This window comes from Xyrauchen texanus, chromosome 26 (assembly GCF_025860055.1).
Source record: "Xyrauchen texanus isolate HMW12.3.18 chromosome 26, RBS_HiC_50CHRs, whole genome shotgun sequence".
Lineage (NCBI taxonomy): Eukaryota > Metazoa > Chordata > Actinopteri > Cypriniformes > Catostomidae > Xyrauchen > Xyrauchen texanus.
Genome location: NC_068301.1, coordinates 42,035,873 through 42,057,986, shown reverse-complemented (window position 1 = coordinate 42,057,986; position 22,114 = coordinate 42,035,873). Strand labels below are relative to the sequence as shown.

The 22,114-nt window shown below is 44.0% G+C and overlaps 1 protein-coding gene across 1 annotated transcript in view; it reads left to right on the top strand.

The window, feature by feature from the left end:
- The first annotated feature begins 6,649 nt into the window (after window positions 1–6,649).
- LOC127619495 (E3 ubiquitin-protein ligase TRIM47-like) overlaps window positions 6,650–22,114 on the top strand; it is a 149,305-nt gene continuing 133,840 nt past the window's right edge. The window contains exons 1-2 of the mRNA XM_052092334.1: window positions 6,650–6,753; window positions 20,326–20,956. Coding sequence (XP_051948294.1) covers window positions 20,342–20,956 — 615 coding nt within the window. The 5' untranslated portion in view covers window positions 6,650–6,753; window positions 20,326–20,341. The remainder of the gene's footprint in view (window positions 6,754–20,325; window positions 20,957–22,114) is intronic.

Genomic DNA, 22,114 nt, shown 5'->3' with positions numbered 1-22,114 from the left:
AAAAAATCATGATTTTGGACTACTCCATGTTCAATGGTAAGGCCCAATCACTGCTATATGTTTCTAAAATGGAGAGGCTTTGATGTAGTCCCTCTTCATTAGGTGACAGCAGCAGGAGGTCATCAGCGTAAATGAGGCATTTGATTTCTCTGCCATCTAATATCAGTCCAGGGCAAGATGACTTTTGAAGGGTTGTGGCCAATTCATTGATATAAATATTAAATAGAGTTGGGCTGAATCTGCAGGCTTGACGAACTCCCTTGGTCTGATTGAAATAATTGGTTCTTTTGTCAGTAATCTTCACACAGCATTTATTGTCTGTGTACATGTCTTTTATGACATCATATGTCTTTCCTCCTATGCCACTCTGGATGAGTTTCAGGGAGAGTACATTATGCCAAACAGAATCGAAGGCCTTTTTAAAGGCAATGAAGCAGCCAAATATTTTGCCTTGTTTTGTTTGCTGAACATATTTCTGTATAAGTGAGAGGAGTGTGAAGATGTGATTAGTTGTTCTCTGTTTAGGCATGAATCCAATCTAACATTTATTTAGTGTCTTGTGTTCTTGAATGAAGTTCACTAATCTGTTATTTATAATGCAGCAGAATAGTTTCTCGAGGTTGCTGCTGACTGTAATGCCCCTGTAATTATTGAGGTTGTACTTGTCCCCTTGTTTGAAAATTGGGGTTATTTGATTTTTCTTCAAGTTCTGAGGAAAGTGTCCTGATTTTAATAAGATATTGAATAATTTCAGAATAGCGTCTTTCAGTTTGGGGCTGCTGTGTTTCAGCATCTCATTATATATTCCATCCAAGCCACAAGATTTAATTTTTTTGAGGGATTTGATCTTTTCAGTCAGTTCATTTAAAGATATGGGGGTGTCCACATGGTTTAATTGATCTTTTATTGTGTGTTCCAGATTATTACATTGGGAGGTCAAATGTTTTACTGAGGTTTGGTTCTGTAAAGGTTACCCTGTCTTGTCTCACTGTTGCCCTTTGTTTGTAATTTTGTCACTTTTGTTATTCCTTATTTTTCACTTTTGTCACCCTTGTACCTCCATAGTCTTCCTGTCAGCCCTCGTGTTCACTGTTCATTGTTTTCACCTGCCCTCTTTAAGTTTGCCATTTGCTTCTGTTTGTCATCTTGTTATCTTGTTTAGTGTTCTGTTTGTTCATTGGCCCCTTAGTTCTATGTTCATGTATATATATCCTGGTTTTTGTTTCAGTCCTTGTCTATTGTTGAATGTTGTTGTGCGTAGTTTATGCTTGCTCCCATGCCTGTGTTTCCAGTTCCTGTGTTTTCGTGTTTTGTTTTCATTTTGCCCATCGTGGTAGTTTTGTTTGTTCATCCCTGTTTGTTTCCTTTTTATCAATAAACCCGCATTTGGATCCTCATCCCTTGTCTGACTCCGACCTCATTCGTAACAGAACGATAGACCACCATGGATCCAGCGGTTCAACAAGCAAATTACCACCTGCTCTGCTTGAGGCAAGAAGACCGCCCTATAGAGGACCACATCCACGACTTCCTTAAGCTGGCGAGTATTTTGGATTTCCCGGACTACACTCTGGTGGTCTTCTTCAGGGGCAATCTGCACCCTGCACTGAAGGAGCGGCTGCCACAGGCGACGCGTGACTGGACCCTCCGCGACTTCCTGGTGGCGACCCTACTGGTGTGCGACTCACCGCTCGCGGTGGACGTTGCTGAGAAGGACCCTCTTCAGCCACCCCCGGCGCCCCCTGTAACACCAACTCCACCTGTCAACGAGGTCACCCTCACGTCAGTCGCCTTCCACGAGCCAGCGCGGCCCTCTTCGTCTGCCAAGAGGAGGGAGAGAAGATGGGCTTCCGCCTTCCGGCCCACGCCTGCCCCGGTCAGCGAGCCTGCGCCCACGCCTGCCCCGGTCAGCGAGCCTGCGCCCACGCCTGCCCCGGTCAGCGAGCCTGCGCCCACGCCTGTCACTGTGAGCGAGCCTGCGCCCACGCCTGTCACTGTGAGCCAGCGCCTGTCGCCTCAGACGTCCCTGAGCCAGCGCCTGTCGCCTCAGACGTCCCTGAGCCAGCGCCTGTTGCCTCAGACGTCCCTGAGCCAGCGCCTGTCGCCTCGACCGTCCCTGAGCCAGCGCCTGTAGCCTCGACCGTCCAAGAGCCAGCGCCAGTGGCCGTGACCGTCCAAGAGCCAGCGCCAGGACCGCCCAAGAGCCAGCGCCAGTGGTCGTGCCCGTCCTAGAGCCAGCGCCTCTCAAGCCTCCCGAGTCTTCCAGGGCTCCGCCTCTCAAGTCTCTCGAGTCTTCTAGGGCTCCTCCTCCCGAGCTTTCCAGAGCTCCGCCTTCCGAGCTTTCCAGAGCTCCGCCTTCTGAGCTTCCCGAGCTTTCCAGAGCTCCGCCCTCCGAGCTTCCCAGGGCTCCGCCTCTCAAGCCTCTCGAGCCTTCTAGGGCTCTGCCTCTCAAGTCTCTCGAGCCTGCCGGGGCTCCGCCCCTCAAGCCTCTCGGGCCTTCCAGGGCTCCGCCTCTCAGGCCTGCCGGGGCTCCGCCCCTCAAGCCTCTCGGGCCTTCCAGGGCTCTGCCCCTCAAACCCCTCGAGCCTTCCAGGGCTCCGCCCCTCAAGCCTTCCAGGGCTCCGCCCCTCAAGCCCCTCGAGCCTTCCAGGGCTCCGCCCCTCAAGCCTCTCAAGCCTTCTAGGGCTCTGCCTCTCGAGCCTCCCAGGGCTCCACCCCTCAAGTCTCTCGAGCCACCCACGGCTCCGCCTCCAGAGCCTCCTACAGCTCCGCCTCCAGAGCCTCCTAGGGCTCTTCTCCCAGAGCCTCCTAGGGCTCTTCTCCCAGAGCCTCCTACGGCTCCGCCTCCAGAGCCTCCTGCGGCTCCACCTCCCGAGCCTCCTGCGGCTCTTCTCCCCGAGCCTCCTACGGCTCCGCCTCCTACGGCTCTGCTCCCAGAGACTCCAGAGCCTACTAGGGATCTGCCTCTAGAGCGTCCTGCGGCTCTTCTCCCTGAGCCTTCCTCAGCTCCGTCTCCTGAGCCTCCTACGGCTCCGCCTCCAGAGCCTCCCTCAGCTCCGCCTCCCTTGGCTCCGCCTCCTGAGCCTCCCTCAGCTCTGCCTCCTGAGCCTCCAGAGCCTCCCTCAGCTCTGCCTCCTGAGCTTTCCATGGGTCCTCCTCCCTTGGCTCCGCCTCCTGGGCCTCCAGAACCTCCCACAGCTTCGTCTCCAGAGCCCCTCTCAGCTCCGCCTCCAGGACCTGTCCCTGTCCTGAGGCTGCCTCCCAGGCCTCCTAGACCTGTTCCCATCCTGTGGCCTCCTCCCGGGCCTCCTGACCCTGTTCCCATCCTGTGGCCTCCTCCCAGGCTACCTGACCCAGTCTCTGTCCTTGCCAAGTGGCCAGCTCCCGGGCCATCTAAACCGGCCTCTGTCCTGTGGCCACCTCCCAGGCCCCCCGAACCGGCCCCTGCTCTACGGCCATCTCCCAGTCCACCTAAACCCGCCCCTACCCGGTGGAAGCTCCCCAGGCCACCCGACCTGGTTCCCAGCACACACCCCCAGAGACTGCTTATCTGCCCTCTCGCCCTCCTTGGTCTGTCTCCGTGTCCCTTGTGCCCCCCGTGGACTGCCTGTCTGCCCCTCGTTGCCCCCCGGACTGCCTGTCTCCCCTTTATGCCCCCAGTCATTGGTCATTTGTTCTTCCCGTTTTTGTTTTTGTTGATAGTCTGGTATCCGATCCTTGGGGGGGGGCTATGTAACGGTTACCCTGTCTTGTCTCACTGTTGCCCTTTTGTTTGTAATTTTGTCACTTTTGTTATTCCTTAGTTTTCACTTTTGTCACCCTTGTACCTCCATAGTCTTCCTGTCATTGTTTTCACCTGCCCTCGTTAAGTTTGCCATTTGCTTCTGTTTGTCATCTTGTTATCTTGTTTCGTGTTCTGTTTGTTCATTGGCCCCTTAGTTCTATGTTCATGTATATATATCCTGGTTTTTGTTTCAGTCCTTGTCTATCGTTGAATGTTGTTGTGCGTAGTTTATGCTCGCTCCCATGCCTGTGTTCCCGTGTTTCCAGTTCCTGTGTTTTGTTTTCATTTTGCCAATTGTGGTAGTTTTGTTTGTACATCCCTGTTTGTTTCCTTTTTATCAATAAACCCGCATTTGGATCCTCATCCCTTGTCTGACTCCGACCTCATTCGTAACAGGTTCATTTTGTGGATAGAGGTTTCTGAAATGTTCTGTCCAGAGTTTTGGGTTACAGATGGGAATGGATTTGACTTTTTTGATTTATCTAAATTATTCCATAAATCCCAAAAGTAGTTTTCATTGACAGCCTCCTCAATCTTGTTGACTTTAGCTTTCATATGTTCAGCTCTTTTTCTTCTTAGTAGTGACTTGTACATGTTAAGTGTTTGGTGATATGTGGATCATGTGTGCTGGTTTGCAGGGTCTCTGTTTTTCATTTGATAATGATCGTAATTCCTTTCTTGATGTTTGACAATCTTTGTCAAACCAATCGGCTTTAACGATTTCTTTCTTTCTTCTGTACATTTGTCTTTTTCTCAGGGCTTTGCTGGCCACTGTATAAAATATTTTGGTTAACTGTTCTGTTGCCGAATTGATACTTTTCTTGTCTAGTACAAATTTGAATGCTATGGAGCTCAGCATCATACTGTGCTGGACAGTCATTGTTCCATATAAATTTGGTGATTTTAGAGTCCGATAGAATTGTAATTTGCTTTTGTGTTTTAGTTTCTTGATCCCATGTTCCAGATAGGTGATTTTAGATTGTTTGATGATCTGATTTATTCTGATGTTTGGTTGAAAAGCAGTGCTGGTCTGAGACTGGTTAGTGTTAGTAGTGTTAACTGGTTTAGTGAGTCTCAGAACCAGCTGACTGAGGGGACTTATTTCAGGGTTCATTTCTTGGGTTTGTAGCGCATATTATAGAACTTTTTCTTAATAGAATAGAGAGCTCTTCAAACTTTTTCTTTTAGTGCATTCACTGCCTTACTGAAACTCCCTGATGCAGTGATATTCAGGCCAAAGTAAGTATACTGCATCATGTGCTCCAGGATGATGCTGCCTAGAGAAAACTGGTATCTGTGTTCTTGATATCAGGGCTTTTTCTGAAAGACCATAATGTTTGTCTTCTTCAGGTTGAGTGCTAGGGCCCAGTTCTGGCAGTAGTTCTCCAGTAGGTCCAGATGTGTCTGTAGTCCCCGTGGGGTGGGTGACAGCAGCACCAGGTCATCTGCATTGAGCAAAAACTTGATGTCTTGTCTTGCAGAGTGAGTCCAGGGGCTGTAGACTGTTCCAACTTCACTGCAAATTCATTAATGTAAATGTTGAACAGTGTTGGACTCAGACTACAGCCCTGCCGCACTCCTCTCTTCTGGGTGAAGAACTCTGTTTGTTAGTTGCCAATTCTTATTGCACATTTGTTGTCCGAATACTTCGATTTGATGATGTCATAAACTTTACCCCCTATACCACTTTGTAATAATTTGTAATATAGTCCGTCATGCCAAATAGACATGCTGCGATGGACTGGCGACCTGTCCAGGGTGCCCCCCGCCTTTCGCCCAATGTTAGCTGGGATAGGCTCCAGCCCCCCGCGACCCTGTACACAGGATAAGCGGTTGATGGATGGATGGATGCCAAATAGAATCAAATGCTTTTTTGAAATCAACAAAGCATGCTAATATTTTCCCTTGTATTTTCCCTAATATTTACCTCTCTCTGAGAGCACAGTGAACACAGTCTCTGCTCTCACGGCTGCTATCTCTGTCTGTCACTCCTGTGCAGGTTCTGCTCCTGGCACTGCTGGGCTTCAGCCTGGTATGAGCTCAGATCACTGCATTTTACGTGCTGTATCAGAGCTCTTTTTTTGGATACTGATTAGTAAGGGGTATTGTCCTAATTCAGCTCTGCACTTTTAGGATGCTTTTACAAATGTGTATGCAGAGTTTAAATTTCTTCTTTTTCCAATTTAGTAAAATCTTGGGATATTAGGGGTCCCCATATCTCGCTGCCATACAGAGCAATTAGTTTGATTATTGCTTTAAGGATTTTTAGCCATGCAGGTTTTAACTGGAATTTCACTTTGAGTTGTATTTTTAATTATGTAGAAGACCCTCATTGCTTTTGCCTTCAGTTCATTCACAGCCTGATTGAAGTTTCCTGTTGAACTTAGTTTTAGTCCTAGATAAGTGTATTCGTGGGTGTGTTGGAGGACTTGGTTTCCTGTCCTAAATGTGTATTTATTTTCCCTACACCTGGATATATTTTTAAAAATCTTTAGCTTTTGTTTTTGACAGAAGGACTAAATCATCTGCAAAGAGGAGACATTTGATTTCTGATTCAGTCAGGGTTGGGCTGGGGGCAGTCGAATTATTTAATGCTTTATTAAATAATTTATATCATTTATATAAATGAACTAGCCAGATCAGGGCTCAATGGGCAACCTTGTCTGACTCCTCGTTGTTGAGAGAGCAATTATGTTCGTTTGTTCCCTATTTTTACAGCACATGTATTGTTTTTATACATGGTGCTAATTAAATCAAATGTTTTCCTCCAATCCCATTTTCCAGTAGTCGCTCTCGCGCTCTCTTTCTCTCGCTCTCTCTCTCTCTCGCGCTCTGTGTGGGTGCGCGCGCGCGTGCGTGCGTTGTAGAAAAACGTGTTCAAATGGACACGCTCACTTGTCTGCAAGACATTATTAGCCGAGACACGTCTACTCTCAAGAGGAAGATTCATTAAGAGAAATTCAGCAAAGGTATGTGGCTATATGAAATTTAAGATGTTCTAATAAATTCTAATCTGTATTTATTTACAGACCATGTACAGATTAAACTAGTTTAAATTTGAAACCCAGACATTATACAAGTTTTTGAAGGCTGATGTTTTGATGTTAATCACAAGTGTTTCAAATAATACTATATAATTTAATTTCTTACAAGAACATTTCAATTCATGCATCAATTGCTAAATCATCATGTTTTTTTTTTTTTTTATTAAAAGTGCTACTGAGATTTGGTTAACAGGAGTTTCAGCATCGAAACAATGCTGTGCAGCAAGTTTGCCAAGTTTAGGAGAACTGATTGATTAAAAAAAACTTTATTACATAACTTTAGACATGTGTGAATTGAATTAAAGTGTGATGTGGAACAGCATAGCCATGTTGTTCACAAAACTTAGCTGGTGAAACTGGTTGACCAGTATGATTTTTCTGGTAATACTGGATAACCAAGGACGTCTTGCTAGTTAAGCTACTCAAAAAGCCTTGTGTTTGTAAAGGGCAGAAACTAGAGTCCTATTTGGCCTGTTTAAAATAGAAGAAAGTCTAGCATGTAACATCAAACATTCACAAAAACAGCAATTACAAACACTTCTGTTTTATATTGTAAGTGAAAAGGTTACCCAACATTGCTCACACTGCTGTGCTATAAGAATTGGCAAGCCACTATTACTTTTCTATGGAATGATATTCCGGACATTATTCAAAAGGAATTGCAAATTGTATTTGCAATTGCGTTTTCAATTTGTGGACGCATAAAATGTGACATAATCCAAACGCAATTGCAAATCGCGCATTACGGTTTGCATTTTCGTTTAAGCGAACGCACAGTGACTGCCAGATTTCAAATGGAAAAGCAAAGTCCGTTTGCAACTGTGTTTCCCATATCTTACAAGTTTTGGCCCTGTCATATTTAAATAGCAATTTCAATTACCACGTCTGCTTTTTCACTTTCTCAGTTTTAGCCAGCCAAAACTCAAATGGAATACTAATTCCCTTAGTATTTCCATTTCCGATGCCTTACACAGAAACCTGTCAATCAGGGTCAAGGGTGGGATTATGCTATGGGGTGTGTTTGTCTTGGGAAGTGACATCACTCACAGTCTATCAGGATCAATAATTAGCACTGCACTTTATTCATCTATAATCTCACACTGGACTGTCAACATATTCTCCTCAATATACTACTTCATATATATTTTCATATACTCCTACTTATTGTATTGTATATTGTGTGTATTGTTTACTGTACATTGTATATAATTATTGTGTTGTTTAAGTATGTGTGTACATTTGACTTGTAAATTGTGTTGTGTAAGTATGTTGTTTCCTGTAATTGGTATATGTCTCGTCACTGTCATGACTGCTATGTTGCTCGGAACTGCACACAAGAATTTCACCTACTGTTGCACTTGTGTACATGGTAGTGTGACAAAGTGATTTGATTTGATTTGATTTGATAAACCGGCGTCTGTTCAGGGCATCACCTCTTGACCGTCGACTGTGAGTGACGTCACTTCCCAAGACAAACACGCCCCATAGCATAATCCCACCCTTGACCCTGATTGACAGGTTTCTGTGTAAGGCATCGGAAATGGAAATACTAAGGGAATTAGTATTCCATTTGAGTATTAGAAAATCAGTTATTTTGAATTCTTATAATAAAGGTGGCTTAAATTTCATTGATTTTGATTCTCTTAACAATACCTTAAAAATTAATTGGCTTAAACGTTTCCTTCACAATCAATCTTCTATTTGGAGTATAATCCCAAGATATATTTTTTTCTCAAGTAGGAGGTATACATTTTCTTTTAATGTGCAATTATTCAATTAGTAAACTTCCTGTCAAACTTTCCAATTATCATCAGCAGATGCTTATGGCTTGGAAACTTATTTACAAGCATAATTTCTCGCCACACAATTTTTTAATTTGGAACATGTAGTATCTTCAGAAATGTAGGATACCACAGAACAACTGTAATATTCTTCATAAGAGGAAATCTTTATTCCTTGAAAACTGGTTCAATAATGGGATGATATTAGTAAACCAGCTATTTGATAGTGAAGGTAATTTAATTATTCCGATTTTGTTTCAGGATACCAATTCCCAGTATCTAGTAAAGAATTTAATATAGTTTTCAAGGCCATCTCTTTGGAAATCTGTATGCTGTTTAGAAACAATAATAGTGCTACAGTGACTTATGATTCTCCCCCTAGCCCTGAATCTACTGTGGTTGGTTCTATTTGTTTTTCAATACATAAATCCAATTATAAAATTAGGTCATATACTGTTACTTCAATTCCTTCCTCCATTTCTTATTGGAATAACCTTTTTGATGATATTAAATGGTCATATGTTTGGTCACTTCTTCAGAAATTCTTTCTAACTAATAAAGTTAAAGAAATATCCTATAAGATTATTCATAGATTTTATCCAGTTAAATACTTTTTTAAAGAAATTTAGAAATGATATTGATACTTCCTGCTTTTTTTGTGAAGCCTCCTCTGAAACTGTTGATCATTTGTTTTGGGAATGTCTTTTTACTCGGTCTTTCTGGAACAATATTGATGCTCTGATTGTCCAAAAGGTTTTATGTAACTTTTCTTTATCATATAGACACATTCTTTTTGGATTTTATGTTAAAGACAAGAATCTAATTAATGCATGTTTTTGTATAAACCTTTTATATATTGGAAAGTTTCATATCCATAAATGTAAATATATGAAAAGTAAACCCCACTTTAGCTTTTTCAAAGAAGAATTGAAGCTGTATTTAAATACAATTTCAACTTCTGTTAACAAGAATGCAATGAAAACATCCAGAATTAGTGCCATGTTTAATATTCTCTCTTAATGTTTTTTCTTTTGTGCCCTCTTCTTCTTTTTTTTTTCTTTCTTCTCTTACTCTCTTTTCTTTTTAGACTATTGTTGAATATATTTAAATTTCTTTCACATTTCCTCTCTTAACTTTTCCTTTCTGAACCATAATTTCTCTTTTGTTTTGAAAGATTGTTTATATTTCTTGTATGTATCGTCTTGTTCTGTTTGTTAATATTGCAATAAAAAAAAAAAAATAGTATTCCATTTGAGTTTTGGCTGGCTACATACGCGACGCTGAGAAAGTGAAAAAGCAGACGTGGTAATTGAAATTGCTATTTAAATATGACAGGGCCAAAACTTGTAAGATATGGGAAACACAGTTGCAAACGGACTTTGCTTTTCCATTTGAAATCTGATGACTCCTCAAAAGCCGCCTCTCTGACCAACTCTTTGCACCACTCATGAATTGAGGGTGCAGCCGGCGACTTCCATCCCCTGAGAATCACCTGCCTGCCGATCATCATGCAAGTAAGGACCCAATTTATGTGTTTTTTTATTATATTAATACCCAACAAAGTCTGGGGCAGAATAAAATCTGAGTGCCCAAGACCTCACAGACCTCTCTGAACCCCTGACCAAAACTCTTGAATCTCAACACAGGACCAAAAACATGGGCCATGTCCCTGTCCTCCAACTGGCATCGCTAGCAAGTAGGTGTGTCATTAAGGCCAAGTCTAGAGAGGGTCCAATAAAAACGATGCAGTATCTTCAATTGAACGAGGCGCACCCTTGCATCCCTAGACATAGACTTGACATTTTTTTAAATCCTACCCCATTCTCCATCTAGTACTACATTCAAGACTCTCTCCCATAACTTCTTAAGAGATGTTAAAACCCCATCCCCTAGTCTCTGAATTAGCCAGGAATAGTACGCTGAAGCTTCGATACCTTTTCTAAAAGCAACAAGCACCATCTCAAGAGTGTCTGCTGTTTTAGATGGCACAGCTGTAAGTACCTGAAGCATTGAGATCTGGGAATCCCAAACCGCTGTATAATATTTTCAAAGGAACTCAATGCTCCATTTTTATACAGCATAGCAACTCCCTTCTCAATCCATTCTGTCCAGCAAAAGCTGGGCTTTTTAAAACACAATTTAATGTTTAACCAAATACTTTCGGCAGCGTTCAGGTAAATGTCCGAATTGAGCATGCAGGAAACTTTTGGCCACACTAACTGCATGTGTGAGATAACGGTATGTGTCTTTACGCCTCCAGATAGGGGCAATGACCTCCTGTTCAATAAAGAGGCAGGGAGGATCTCTTTCAGGCGGAAGTGACCAATGTGCCAAATGTCTGAGACCATAAGCATAATAGTAAAATTAAATCTTGGGGAGATCCAATACACCTTTGTCAGTTGGCCTGTGTAACTTGTTAGAATGCATTCAAGGATGTTTACCATTCCAGATAAAGGATTTAGCTATACTATCAAATTGTTTAAAATAAAAGAGGGGAACTTCAGTAGGGAGAGACTATAATAGGTAGTTAAATTTGGGAATACAATAAATTTGTATAACATTATCCTTCCCAATCATAGATAAATGTAATGAGGCCCACCTGCCCACATCGTTCGAAAACCTTTTTATTAAAGGGTCAAAATTTAACTTTTTTAAAAGTAAAGCAAAAGCTTATGCGCCATACCTGCCGCCATCACCCCTGGAAAATCATCCTCCTTTCTTATTCGGCTGCTAATGGTTCTAAGGCAAGACAGAACAATAATGGGGTAAGAACTATCCAGAGTAAATTAATCTGAAATTAATCCATCCAATAAAAGTATTTCTGAACCATATATTTCCAAAATCTTTAAGATAATCCCATTCTACCATATCAAACTTCTTTTTGGAGTCAAGTAAGATGGCAGCGACCAGAGACTGATCATTTGCTACTGACCATATGATATTGATGAAACGCCTAATGTTATCAGAAGAGCTACAGCCCCGAATAAACCCAATCTGATCTATATGTATAAAAATTGCCATAATGTAATCGGTTAGCCAAAATTTTTGACAAAATGTTTACATCTAGCTGGATCAGGGAAATTGCACAGTAACTTTTACACTCGCTTGAATCTTTGTCCTTTTTAAGAATCAGACTGATCCAGGCTTGTGTCATGGTTGGTGGAAGCTTTCCATTCTTTTAATGATTCTGTATAAACTTCTAACAAAAGTAGAGCCAATTCTTTAGCATAAGAGCTAAAGAATTCAGCGGCAAAACCGCCTGGCCCAGGAGCTTTGCTACTGGCCCAGGAGCCTTGCCTGTAGGCCAGACATTAATTACCTCGTCAAGCTATCTCAGAATCAAGAGACTTTTTTTTTTTTTTTGCTTAGTCGATAATTTAGGGAGTTCTAATGGTTCCACAAATTTTCTAATATCTTCCTCAATAGACGAAGATAGAACTCTTTGAAAGCATTATTAATATCAATGGCTGTGGTAAATATTTTTAGAATGGTAGAAAAAGACTCTCTCTGCTTTATATATTTGGCCAAAAGCTTCCCTGCTTTGTCCCCCGACTCAAAGTATGACTGTCTTGCCCTGAACAACCAAAACTCCACTTTTCATGACAAAATAGTATTATATCTGTATTTCAATCGGGTCAATTCTCTTGAGCCCATCAGATGACATTCGGTGCTTCAGATCTGCATCAGCATTTTTCCACGAGTTCACATGCTTAGGATTTTTTGGTGAATGAGGCATATTGTATGCTCCAACCTCTAAAAACAGCCTTAAGTGCCTCCCAAGCCATGCCCACAGAGGATACTGAGGACCAGTTGGTCTCCATATAAACATAGTTTTCAGGATTTTGCAAAAGGCCAAAATGTGGCAACAGCTCTAAACTCACCAGGGTGTGATCTGAGACTAAGATGTTTACAATTGAGCAATCCACAACAGATGAAATGAGGGATTTAGATATATATATATATATATATAAAAAAAATCTATTCTAGAATAAATCTTATGAATTGATGAAAAAAATGTATTGTCCCTACCAGATGGGTTCAAAAGTCGCCAGATATCTGCAAGACCAAGATTTTTACACATCCTGTCAAGCGTCAGTTTTGCTCTAGTGGGCTTGACACACTTTAGCATCACTATGATCTAGGGTTGCAACAGTATGAGATTTTCACAGTATGATAACCGTTTAAGAAAATATCACGGTTTCACGGTATCATGGTATACAGTATTACACAATTAATATTATCAGTGAAAACAGAAGGGTTATTTATTTATTTATTTTTGAGCAAACACTTTATTATAATTGAAACTTGAAACCATTTATTTTATTGAAGTATGTGTAAAAAAAAGTCTCCCTTTTGAAAATAAAATAAATAGAAAAAATTAGAAAGCTAACAGAATTATAATAAACAGAATTATAAACATGATAAAAAATATCATGTAACTATAACACGTTATATAACTAGAGCATGTTAGTTTACATGTTAGAATAGCATGATAAATTAACTACTTCAAAAGCTCACACAGCTGATATTATTTTTCATTTAGTAATGTCCTATGATTATTAACAGTTAACATTTACTGTAGATGCACGACAGCACAGCCAGACTGCTCCTGTCTGTATATTTATCTCAGTGGTTATCAACTGGTTTTGCTTCAGGACCAGATTTTACAGTGGACATCAATTGTCAACCTGCCATAGATTAAACATAACCTGTATTTAATGTATCCTGGGTTGCATTTCCTTTTATGTTGCATAGTTTTGTTCATGGTTTTCCAGTACAAAGACATGCATCAAGTGACATTATTTTTGTTGTTGATGTCAACAAACATACTCCCAAAAATAGTATAGAGCAGGTGGTGCAGCTGTAAATACCTAAAGAATTGAAACCTGTGAATCATTTGAACCACGTTTTAATTTGTGTTAAAATGTGTAGATCACATGAACTTTCAAACAGTGACAGCTCGTATTATTTGACATGGAATTTCATGACATTAAAGGAAATGGCATTTGTACTTTTTAAAATAGTCACCTCACATTTTTGAAAGTCTTAAATGTGAATAAAATGGTTGTAAAGGGAATATAGAATAAAATATATTATACTTGTGTGTGTACATGTGCATATGACTATATTAGCACCCCCATAACGATTTAACACTAAATAAATCTTCTCCCCTAAATCATAACACAATAGGGATGGATGATACCACTTATTTTCTTTTAGGGCAGTATTACGATACCTCAAATAAATTTTTTACGAATTCTTTGGAAGATTATGGCACTTTTCCACTGCACGTTACGGTTCGCCTCAGCACGCTTTACTTTTCCACATCAACGTGGGTGGGATTATAGGCTGATCGTAATGGTTGAACTGCCTCTACTGCCGTGACAACATCTTAAACACGACACAAATTGACCATAACAATAACACAACAGCTAGCTGTTAGCTACTAGCTCATTGTGCTGCATAAAGCAGTTGTTGCATGGTGATTTTACACAAGTGTAACAGTTAAATTGGCCTGGCTGTTTTAGAAGCAAGCTTCCAGTAGCTGGTCAACTAAATAAAGTGAAGCTTTCAAGCAGAGTATAGAGTTAACGTAACAAAACGTACCATCCTCCATCGTGGACTCCAGCCGTGGCTGAGCACTCTCCCTCCCATTGCTCGCCGGTCTAGATGGCGTCCATTTGGTCAAACCACTTCTACTTTTCCTTGATAGTTCTGTAGTCACTAAGTTTTTTTGTTTTTACTTTTCCCTACACTGTTGGTAGGTCCGGTGGTAGCTGTGTGCGGCCAACAGCTGATACACTTCCTGAGAGACTTTTTAGTTTTGCGTCATTTCTTCACTAACAAGTGCACCTTCTGCACCTCCTTTATTAACCACGGTGTGGTTTTGCGCACAGACGTTTTTTTTTTTTTCATAATTTGAAAGGCGAGTGAACAAATGATACTGTTATCGCTGTTGCTAACTTTAAAACTAGCGGGTTGATGTCCCGTAGTGACTATTCACCCTGACCAATCCATGATCTGCAAGGTTTTAACATCACATTTAGTATCGGTTTGGCTTGCTTGGAACCTTGACCGAGGTTGTACTAAAAAGGATCAGGTACCAGGTACTATCCACATTGGAGTCGAGTTGTGCCATGCTGTGGAAAAGCCCCTCTAGTATATTAAATATTACTTGCATTTTGTTATACATTTATAGGCCGAAGCAGAAAATTATTAGGCTGCTTTGCTTTACCTTTTAAAAATTAGTAAGGATAAGCAACATATAAAACCACAAAATTAACCATAGATATTATTATATGGCTACTATTACTAAAACCAAGTTACAATATGGACACTACAGCAATGCTGTAGCAAAATCATGGTTAATTGTATCAAAACCTTGGTAACTGCCAAAACAAACAACATTTTTTTTTTTTACTACAGTCATGGTTACTTGTCATGGTTAATACAACATTACTACAGTAAATCCATGTATAGTTTTTATAAGGGTATCATTTATTAACAAGGATTAAGGTTCCCTGTCTGTCGCTCGCTTCGTTGTGTCAAAGAAGCGACACTGGGGGTCTCTCTTGAGAGCCTTACGTATCTCTGAACTTTGAAAAAGGGCCAATGAGAAATTGGCAGATAGAATTTGCATGTCCCGCCCCCGGACATATGGGTATAAAGGGAGGGAAATGTATCTGTCCATTCAGAATTTCTCTTCGGAGCAGAGCGGTTGTGTGATCACGAGCTGCATTCACGAGACTGTTCACTTCATCTCTGCAGAGCATAGGCTTTTGGATCTACGGCGCATATCAGCGGCTTTCTCCTCTTCAGGCAGCGTTTTATTGCAAGAACATAGCCATGGCAACGTTGCGGTCACAGCTTTCTTCCCTCACAAGAGAAAGCCACTTCAGCAGCCCCCGTACCGCGCCTCATTCCTACGAGATTGCCGCTGGCACGTCTGACGATGAAGGCGATTTGAGGCGTACAGCGGGCTCTGTTTCGCCTGGTAAATCCCCACAAACCACCCGCTCCCCAGCACGCTCGTTTGCTTCAGTTCGGGCTCGAGGTGAGTGGCTCGCCTCACGGCCAGTCTGTTTCCTCCCTCAGACGCCGCGAGCTGGCTGATGATGCTGATGACCACTGGGCTGCCACCTCCGGGTCTGCTCGTCCAGTGTGCGCCTGACGCGCAGGTGTCCGCTATGCTTGCCCGGACTGCCGTGAGTGGAACCCTCCGTCCCCAACCTCACCCATCATGGCAAGACGATTGGTTCCCGGGACAAAGCGCCGCTCACATAACCTGTTGCCACACTTCAGCAGTACCGGTACCCTGGATGCGGACCCCCAACCTCTGGATCCACTACAGCTGCCTCCTGGCCGGCCGGTTTCCGACTGATCTTGGACTAGCGAGTTTTCAACCGGTCTTGCACAAACTCCCGTTCAAAATGCTCACGCAAAGACACATCTTAACTTGCGTCCGGCATCAAGATTGGTTCGCAGCAGTAGACCTGAAGCAGTAGTACTTCACGTCTCTATCTTGCCTCGACACCGACCCTTTCTATGGTTCGTGTTCAACAGCCAGGCATATCAGTACAAGGTCCTCCCCTTTGGCATGTCCCTGTCCCCTCGCGTCCTCACGAAGGTCACAGAGGCAGCCCTTGCCCCACCAGCGGAAGTGGGCATTTGCATACTCAACTACCTCGACGACTGGCTCATCCTGGCCCACTCCCGAGAGTTACTATGCGCCCACAGGGACCAGGTGCTCAGGCACATCAGCAGCCTAGGGCTTCAGGTCAATTTTGAAAAGATCAAGCTCGCCCTGGTTCAGAGCATCTCTTTTCTCGGCATGGAGTTGGACTCAGTCTCAATGGTAGCACGTCTCGCCAACAAGCGTGCGCAGTCAGTGCTGAAATGCCTGACCTTGTTCATGCCAGGCATGGTGGTACCTCAAATATTTCCAGAGGCTCCTGGGGCATATGGCATTCTCCCCGGCAGTCACGCTGCTGGGGTTGGTGCATATGAGACCGCTTCAGCACTGGCTCCAGACTTGAGTCCGGAGATGGGCACGCACCGTGTGTTTATCACCCCCACCTTCCGCCAGATTGAAACCCTGGGCAGACCTCCATTTTCTACGGACAGGAGTCCCCTTACAGAAGGTGCCCCAATGCGTTCTGGCCACCACAGACACCTCCGAACAGGGTTAGGCACCATGTGCAATGAACATGCAGCTGCTGTATTTCCTGCCCTATGGAGGTTCCTCCAACTAATTCGGGGCAAGCACGTCTTGATCCGTTCTGACATCACCGCAACAGTAGCGTACATTAATCGCCAAGGTGGCGTGCGCTCCCGTCACGTCACAACTCGCCCGCCATCTCCTCCTTTGGAGCCAGCAGCGACTCAGATCACTGCGTGGCACTTGCAACCCAGGCAGTCTCAACACGGCAGCGGACATGCTGTCGCTACAAGGTACGCTCGGTGGAGAGTGGAGGATTCACCCCCAGTCGGTCCAGCTGATTTGGGAATGGTTCGGAAATGCACAGGTAGTCCTGTTTGCTTCCCAAGAGACCTCCCACTGCCCGCTCTGGTACTCCCTAATGGAAGCTTCCCTCGGGACAGACGCGTTGGCACACAGCTGGCCCCTGGGGCTGCGCAAGTACACATTTCCCCCAGTGAGCCTTCTTGCACGGGTGCTGTGCAATGTCAGGGAGGATGAGGAACAAGTCATTCTGGTGACCCCCTCCTAGCCCACTCGGACTTTGTTCTCCGATCTCATGCTCCTCGCGACAGCCCCTCAATGGCGAATTCCCCTGAGGAAGGACCTGCTTTCTCAGGGATGGGGCACACTCTGGCATCTGCACCCAGACCTCTGGAAACTCCACGTCTGGCCCCTGGATGGAATGTGGAAGATCTAACTGGCCTACCACCTGCCATCGTAGACACTATTAACCAAGCCAGAGCTCCCTCTACCAGGCAACTTTACGCCCCAAAGTGGTGCTTGTTCACAAATTGGTGTTCTTCCCGGTCTGAAAACCTGCAGAGATGCGCAGTTCCATCAGTGCTTTCATCCCTGCAAGAGAGGTTGGAGGGGAGGCTGTCCCCTCCACTTTGGAGGTGTATGTAGCCACCATATCAGCTCACCACGATGCAGTGGATGGTAGTCCCTAGGGAAGCATGATCTGATTATCAAGTTCCTTAGAGGCGCCCAGAAGTTGAACCCTCCCAGGCCATGCCTGTTCCCCTCATGGGATCTCTCCATGGTTGGGTTTAGGCCCCCCTCTTCGAGCCGCTAGAATCAGTTTAGTTCAAAGTCCTCTCCTTGAAGATGGCCTTTCTGATCACGCTTGCCTCCATCAAGAGGGTTGGGGACCTGCAAGCATTCTCTGTCAGCGATACCTGCCTGGAGTTTGGTCCAGCAGATGCCAATGTCGTCCTAAGACCTGACCGGGCTACGGTCCCAGGGTTCCTACTACCCCCTTCAGGGACCAAGTAGTGAACCTGCAAGCGAAGCTGCCCCGGGAGGAGACAGTCCCAGACTTTTTCATCACTGTGTCCGGTCTGCAATTTGTGTACTTATGTGGACCGCAGGCAGAGCTTTAAATGTTCCGAGCAGCACTTTTGTCTGCTTTGGTGGACAGCAGAAAGGGAATGCTGTCTCCAAACAGAGGCTTTCAAACTGGGTCGTTGATGCTAGAGCATTGGCCTATCACACCCAGGCCGTGCCCGACCCCTTACGGGTTCGAACACACACTACTGTGGCATCCTTGTGCGCACTGGCCAATGGCACCTCCCTAGCAGACATGTGCAGAGCAGCAGGCTGGGCAACACCCAATACGTTTACGAGATTTTACAGTCTCAGGGCTGAGTCGGTCTTGTCCCATGTTTTCTCAGGTCCAAGCCGGTAGAACTCTGTAAAGCGGAAGAACTGACCGGGTGTACCGCTTGCACCTAGCGCCTTTTCCCTCCACTGAAGCGATCACGTGTGCTCTTTTTCCAGGAGATCCCACTAACTCTGCTCCCTAGATGACTCCTCCTTAGACCTCTGTTCAGCGAATTCAGCGGAGGATTCCCCGAACCAGACCCACAACGAGTACTGAAACTACTCTGTACTGGAATAGGTGCTCCACAGGACGGGCCCCCATGTGGATTAATCCCCCTGTGTGTATTTTCCGCGGTACGGTCCCCTTGCGAGTGTCCCCGCTGTCCCCTGATTGCCGTGTTTGTAGCAACTCCTCCCTCTCAGCAGGTAGGATCTACCACCACGCCATTTCCACATGTGGCCTGAAAACCCATGTGATGTATTCCGCCACTTTTACGCCCCCCCCCCAGCCTGAGCAGGCGGTAGTCTCCGCGGTGTCTTTTCCCCCTGAAAGAGGAGTTTGAAAGGAACACCTTTGCCGATGCATGTGATTGCTTTAAGATGGCCCCAGCCACTTTGACTCTATGCGAGAATCATACAGAGAGAAAAGGCGCGGCTGGTGCGGCTTGCTCCCATGCTTGGCATGTCGCCTTGTTCCACCCATTCGGGGTGTCGGGAACCAGAAGGTTATGGCGATTTTATGGGGCATTGGAGAAGGGTACGTGCAGTCTGAAGTGGCCTGTCGCTTTGGCACGGAACTGCCTGCCCGCAACTGCTTCAGCAGCGCATGTACACGGTTCAGCGCATGGCATTATTAAATATGGACCCCTTGTGTCACTTCGACACAACGTCGAAGTGAGTGACAGACGGGGAACGTCTAGGTTACTATTGTAACCTCCGTTCCCTGATGGAGGGAATGAGACGTTGTGTCCTCCTGGCCACAACTCTGAACCGAGCCACTGTTATGGCCGAACCTCATTCTCGGCTACTCAGGGCAAAATTCTGAATGGACCGACGCATTTCCCTCCTTTTATACCCATATGTCCGGGGGGCGGGACAAGCAAATTATGTCTGCCAATTTCTCATTGGCCTTTTCTCAAGTTCAGAGATGTGCGAGGCTCTCAAGAGAGACCCTTAGTGTCGCTTCTTCGACACATCTCGTTCCCTCCATCAGGGAACGGAGGTTACAATGGTAACCTAGATGATCATTATCAACGTTTTAACACCTCTGAATTTAAATAAGCCTGTAAAAATGGTCACACCCATTATAATACATGTCATGCCTAGGATTTTCATTACTTGGTGAAAATAACTCCAGATGCTGTTTCTCTGTCATTACATCATGGAAGCACTACTCCCTCTTTGAACGAGTGCTGTGACTGAAAGGGTGAGCGCTGTCTGCTGGTGTATTTTAGCATTTCTGCGCATCGCAATGAGGTCCGGTGCCATGCAACAATTTTCTAATATAATATTTTTTTCCACTTCTAAGCTTATGAGATGCATTAATATTCATGTTATCTAAATAAGAACACAATCACAAAACCTCTGAATCGATATTTGAATGTGAGGATCGATATTCTTTATACCACATCAGTATCAGAAGTATTGATCCGCCCATCCCTATAACACAATGGGGTAATGAATAAATAATGTACAGAGATTATTTTCAATGACTTTGTGTTGTCTCTTGGAGTTTCATGAGCACAGGTAGGATCTTGTGAGTTTATGAATGAAGTTCTCCTGTCTTAAAATCTCCCCCCTTTGCCTCCAGTTGTTAAGACGTAAGTGTGTGAACTGACCGCTATTTTGATTTAAGGCCATTAAATGGTTTAGTTTCCATTCTATATAACCAATTAGGTATTTGATGTCTTCTAGGCTGTGGAAGCTTCAGATGGCAGAGTTTGACAGCGAGCTCTTCTCTGAACAGGAGCTAACTTGTTCCATCTGCCTGGATCTCTTCAATGAGCCTGTCTCCACGCCATGTGGCCACAACTTCTGTCAGAGCTGTATTGGTGGCTACTGGGCTTCCAGCTCACTTTGCACATGTCCGATGTGCAAGCGGCCATTTGAAGAACGACCTGAACTGAGCATAAACCGTGTGTTTGCCCACATCGCCCAAAAATACAAAGAAATGCGCTACGGTGGTCCTCAAGTGAAGCAACGGCACAAAGCAGTTATTAGCGGAGCTTTACCTGCTAATGTCAAGCAGCTGATTTTATGTGATCTCTGCAGTGGCAAGAAAGAGAAAGCTGTAAGTTCTTGTCTTACTTGCACTGCGTCATACTGTGAGATTCATGTACTGCCACATCGACAGGCATCATTCTACGCGTCTCATCGGCTACTAGATCCGCAGGAAGCCCTGCGAGGTCGCACTTGCCAGGAACATGGCCGGCTGTTGGAGGTTTATTGTCGTTCAGATCAGAAGTGTATTTGTGCGATCTGTGTGCTAGAGGAGCATCGCACACACTCTACGGTCTCAGTGCAGACGGAGCGTGCTTCCAAACAGGTAATATTTAATTAATGCTAATGTGGTGTTTTATATATTCACAGAAACTTGAAGCTACTTTTTATGACAAAGGGCTTGACAACCATATTGGATTTCTAATCCATACAAAATGCTGTACATAATGCTTACCTTTGATTAGAAACCATTTCAAGTTTCACTTCACATCTGATGTATGTAATTTCTGTGCTACTAGTGTCTCCAAACAGGATTGCCCCAAACTTCACATGTTTGATATAGTCCTGGCCTGAATACATCTACGTGCCAATATTCTATCACCTACTGGCAAGAGCCAATTCCAGGTCTTGTACTTTAAATCTCTGGGAGGAATTTGTTAATCATATCAACATTATATTTAGTTTGTCTTAATCTAAAGTTCTTGGTGATGTTAAATTGTTAAGCTTTTGAGTTTTCGTTGGTGTGTCCGTGGCGACCTAACAAAGTTTGATATGAAACAAGTCACATTTCTAAGGCCTAAACATGGTTTTAGAATTATGGAAAAATGGCTTGATAGCGACACCTACAAAATTTCAATGAAGCAGCCCTCACCTACATGCAAGAAAATCGGTAGGCATATGTAACATGTCAACACTTACAAAAAAGTATCTTAGAACCATATCCTAAACCCAACAAGAAGTCAGCCATTTATGATTTTTCTTTTACATTTTTGCTCCGTTTTTGCCATTTTCCAGGCCTCGTACTTTAATGAACTGCTCCTAGAGATTAAATCAGATCGACATCATATTCGGTCAGTCTTTAAAGGCCTTTGAGATACTAAATTACGAAGCTTTTGAGTATTCTTTGAACTGTGTGTCCGTGGCGGCCTGGCATATTTCGATATTTTTCCATGAAAAGGGAAGTTGTTGTAACTCAAAAATACACTGTCCAATCAGAGTCCCACCCTGAACACTTTTATATGCCAGTATTCAGTTATAGTCATAGCGCCACCAACTGGCAGCAGGAAATTACATGTTTTACACTGTGATCCACTCTTCACAACATTTGAGTGACATTCCCCTGTCACAGCAGCCCCAATGTGCAAAAGGGTGCAAAGGTCCGTTCATCACTGCTTGCAGCTTTAATTTACATATGTATCCCTTGTATTAATGACTGCCCCATCACCTAAAAACAGAGTCTGGTGCAAAATGAAATTTGAGTGCC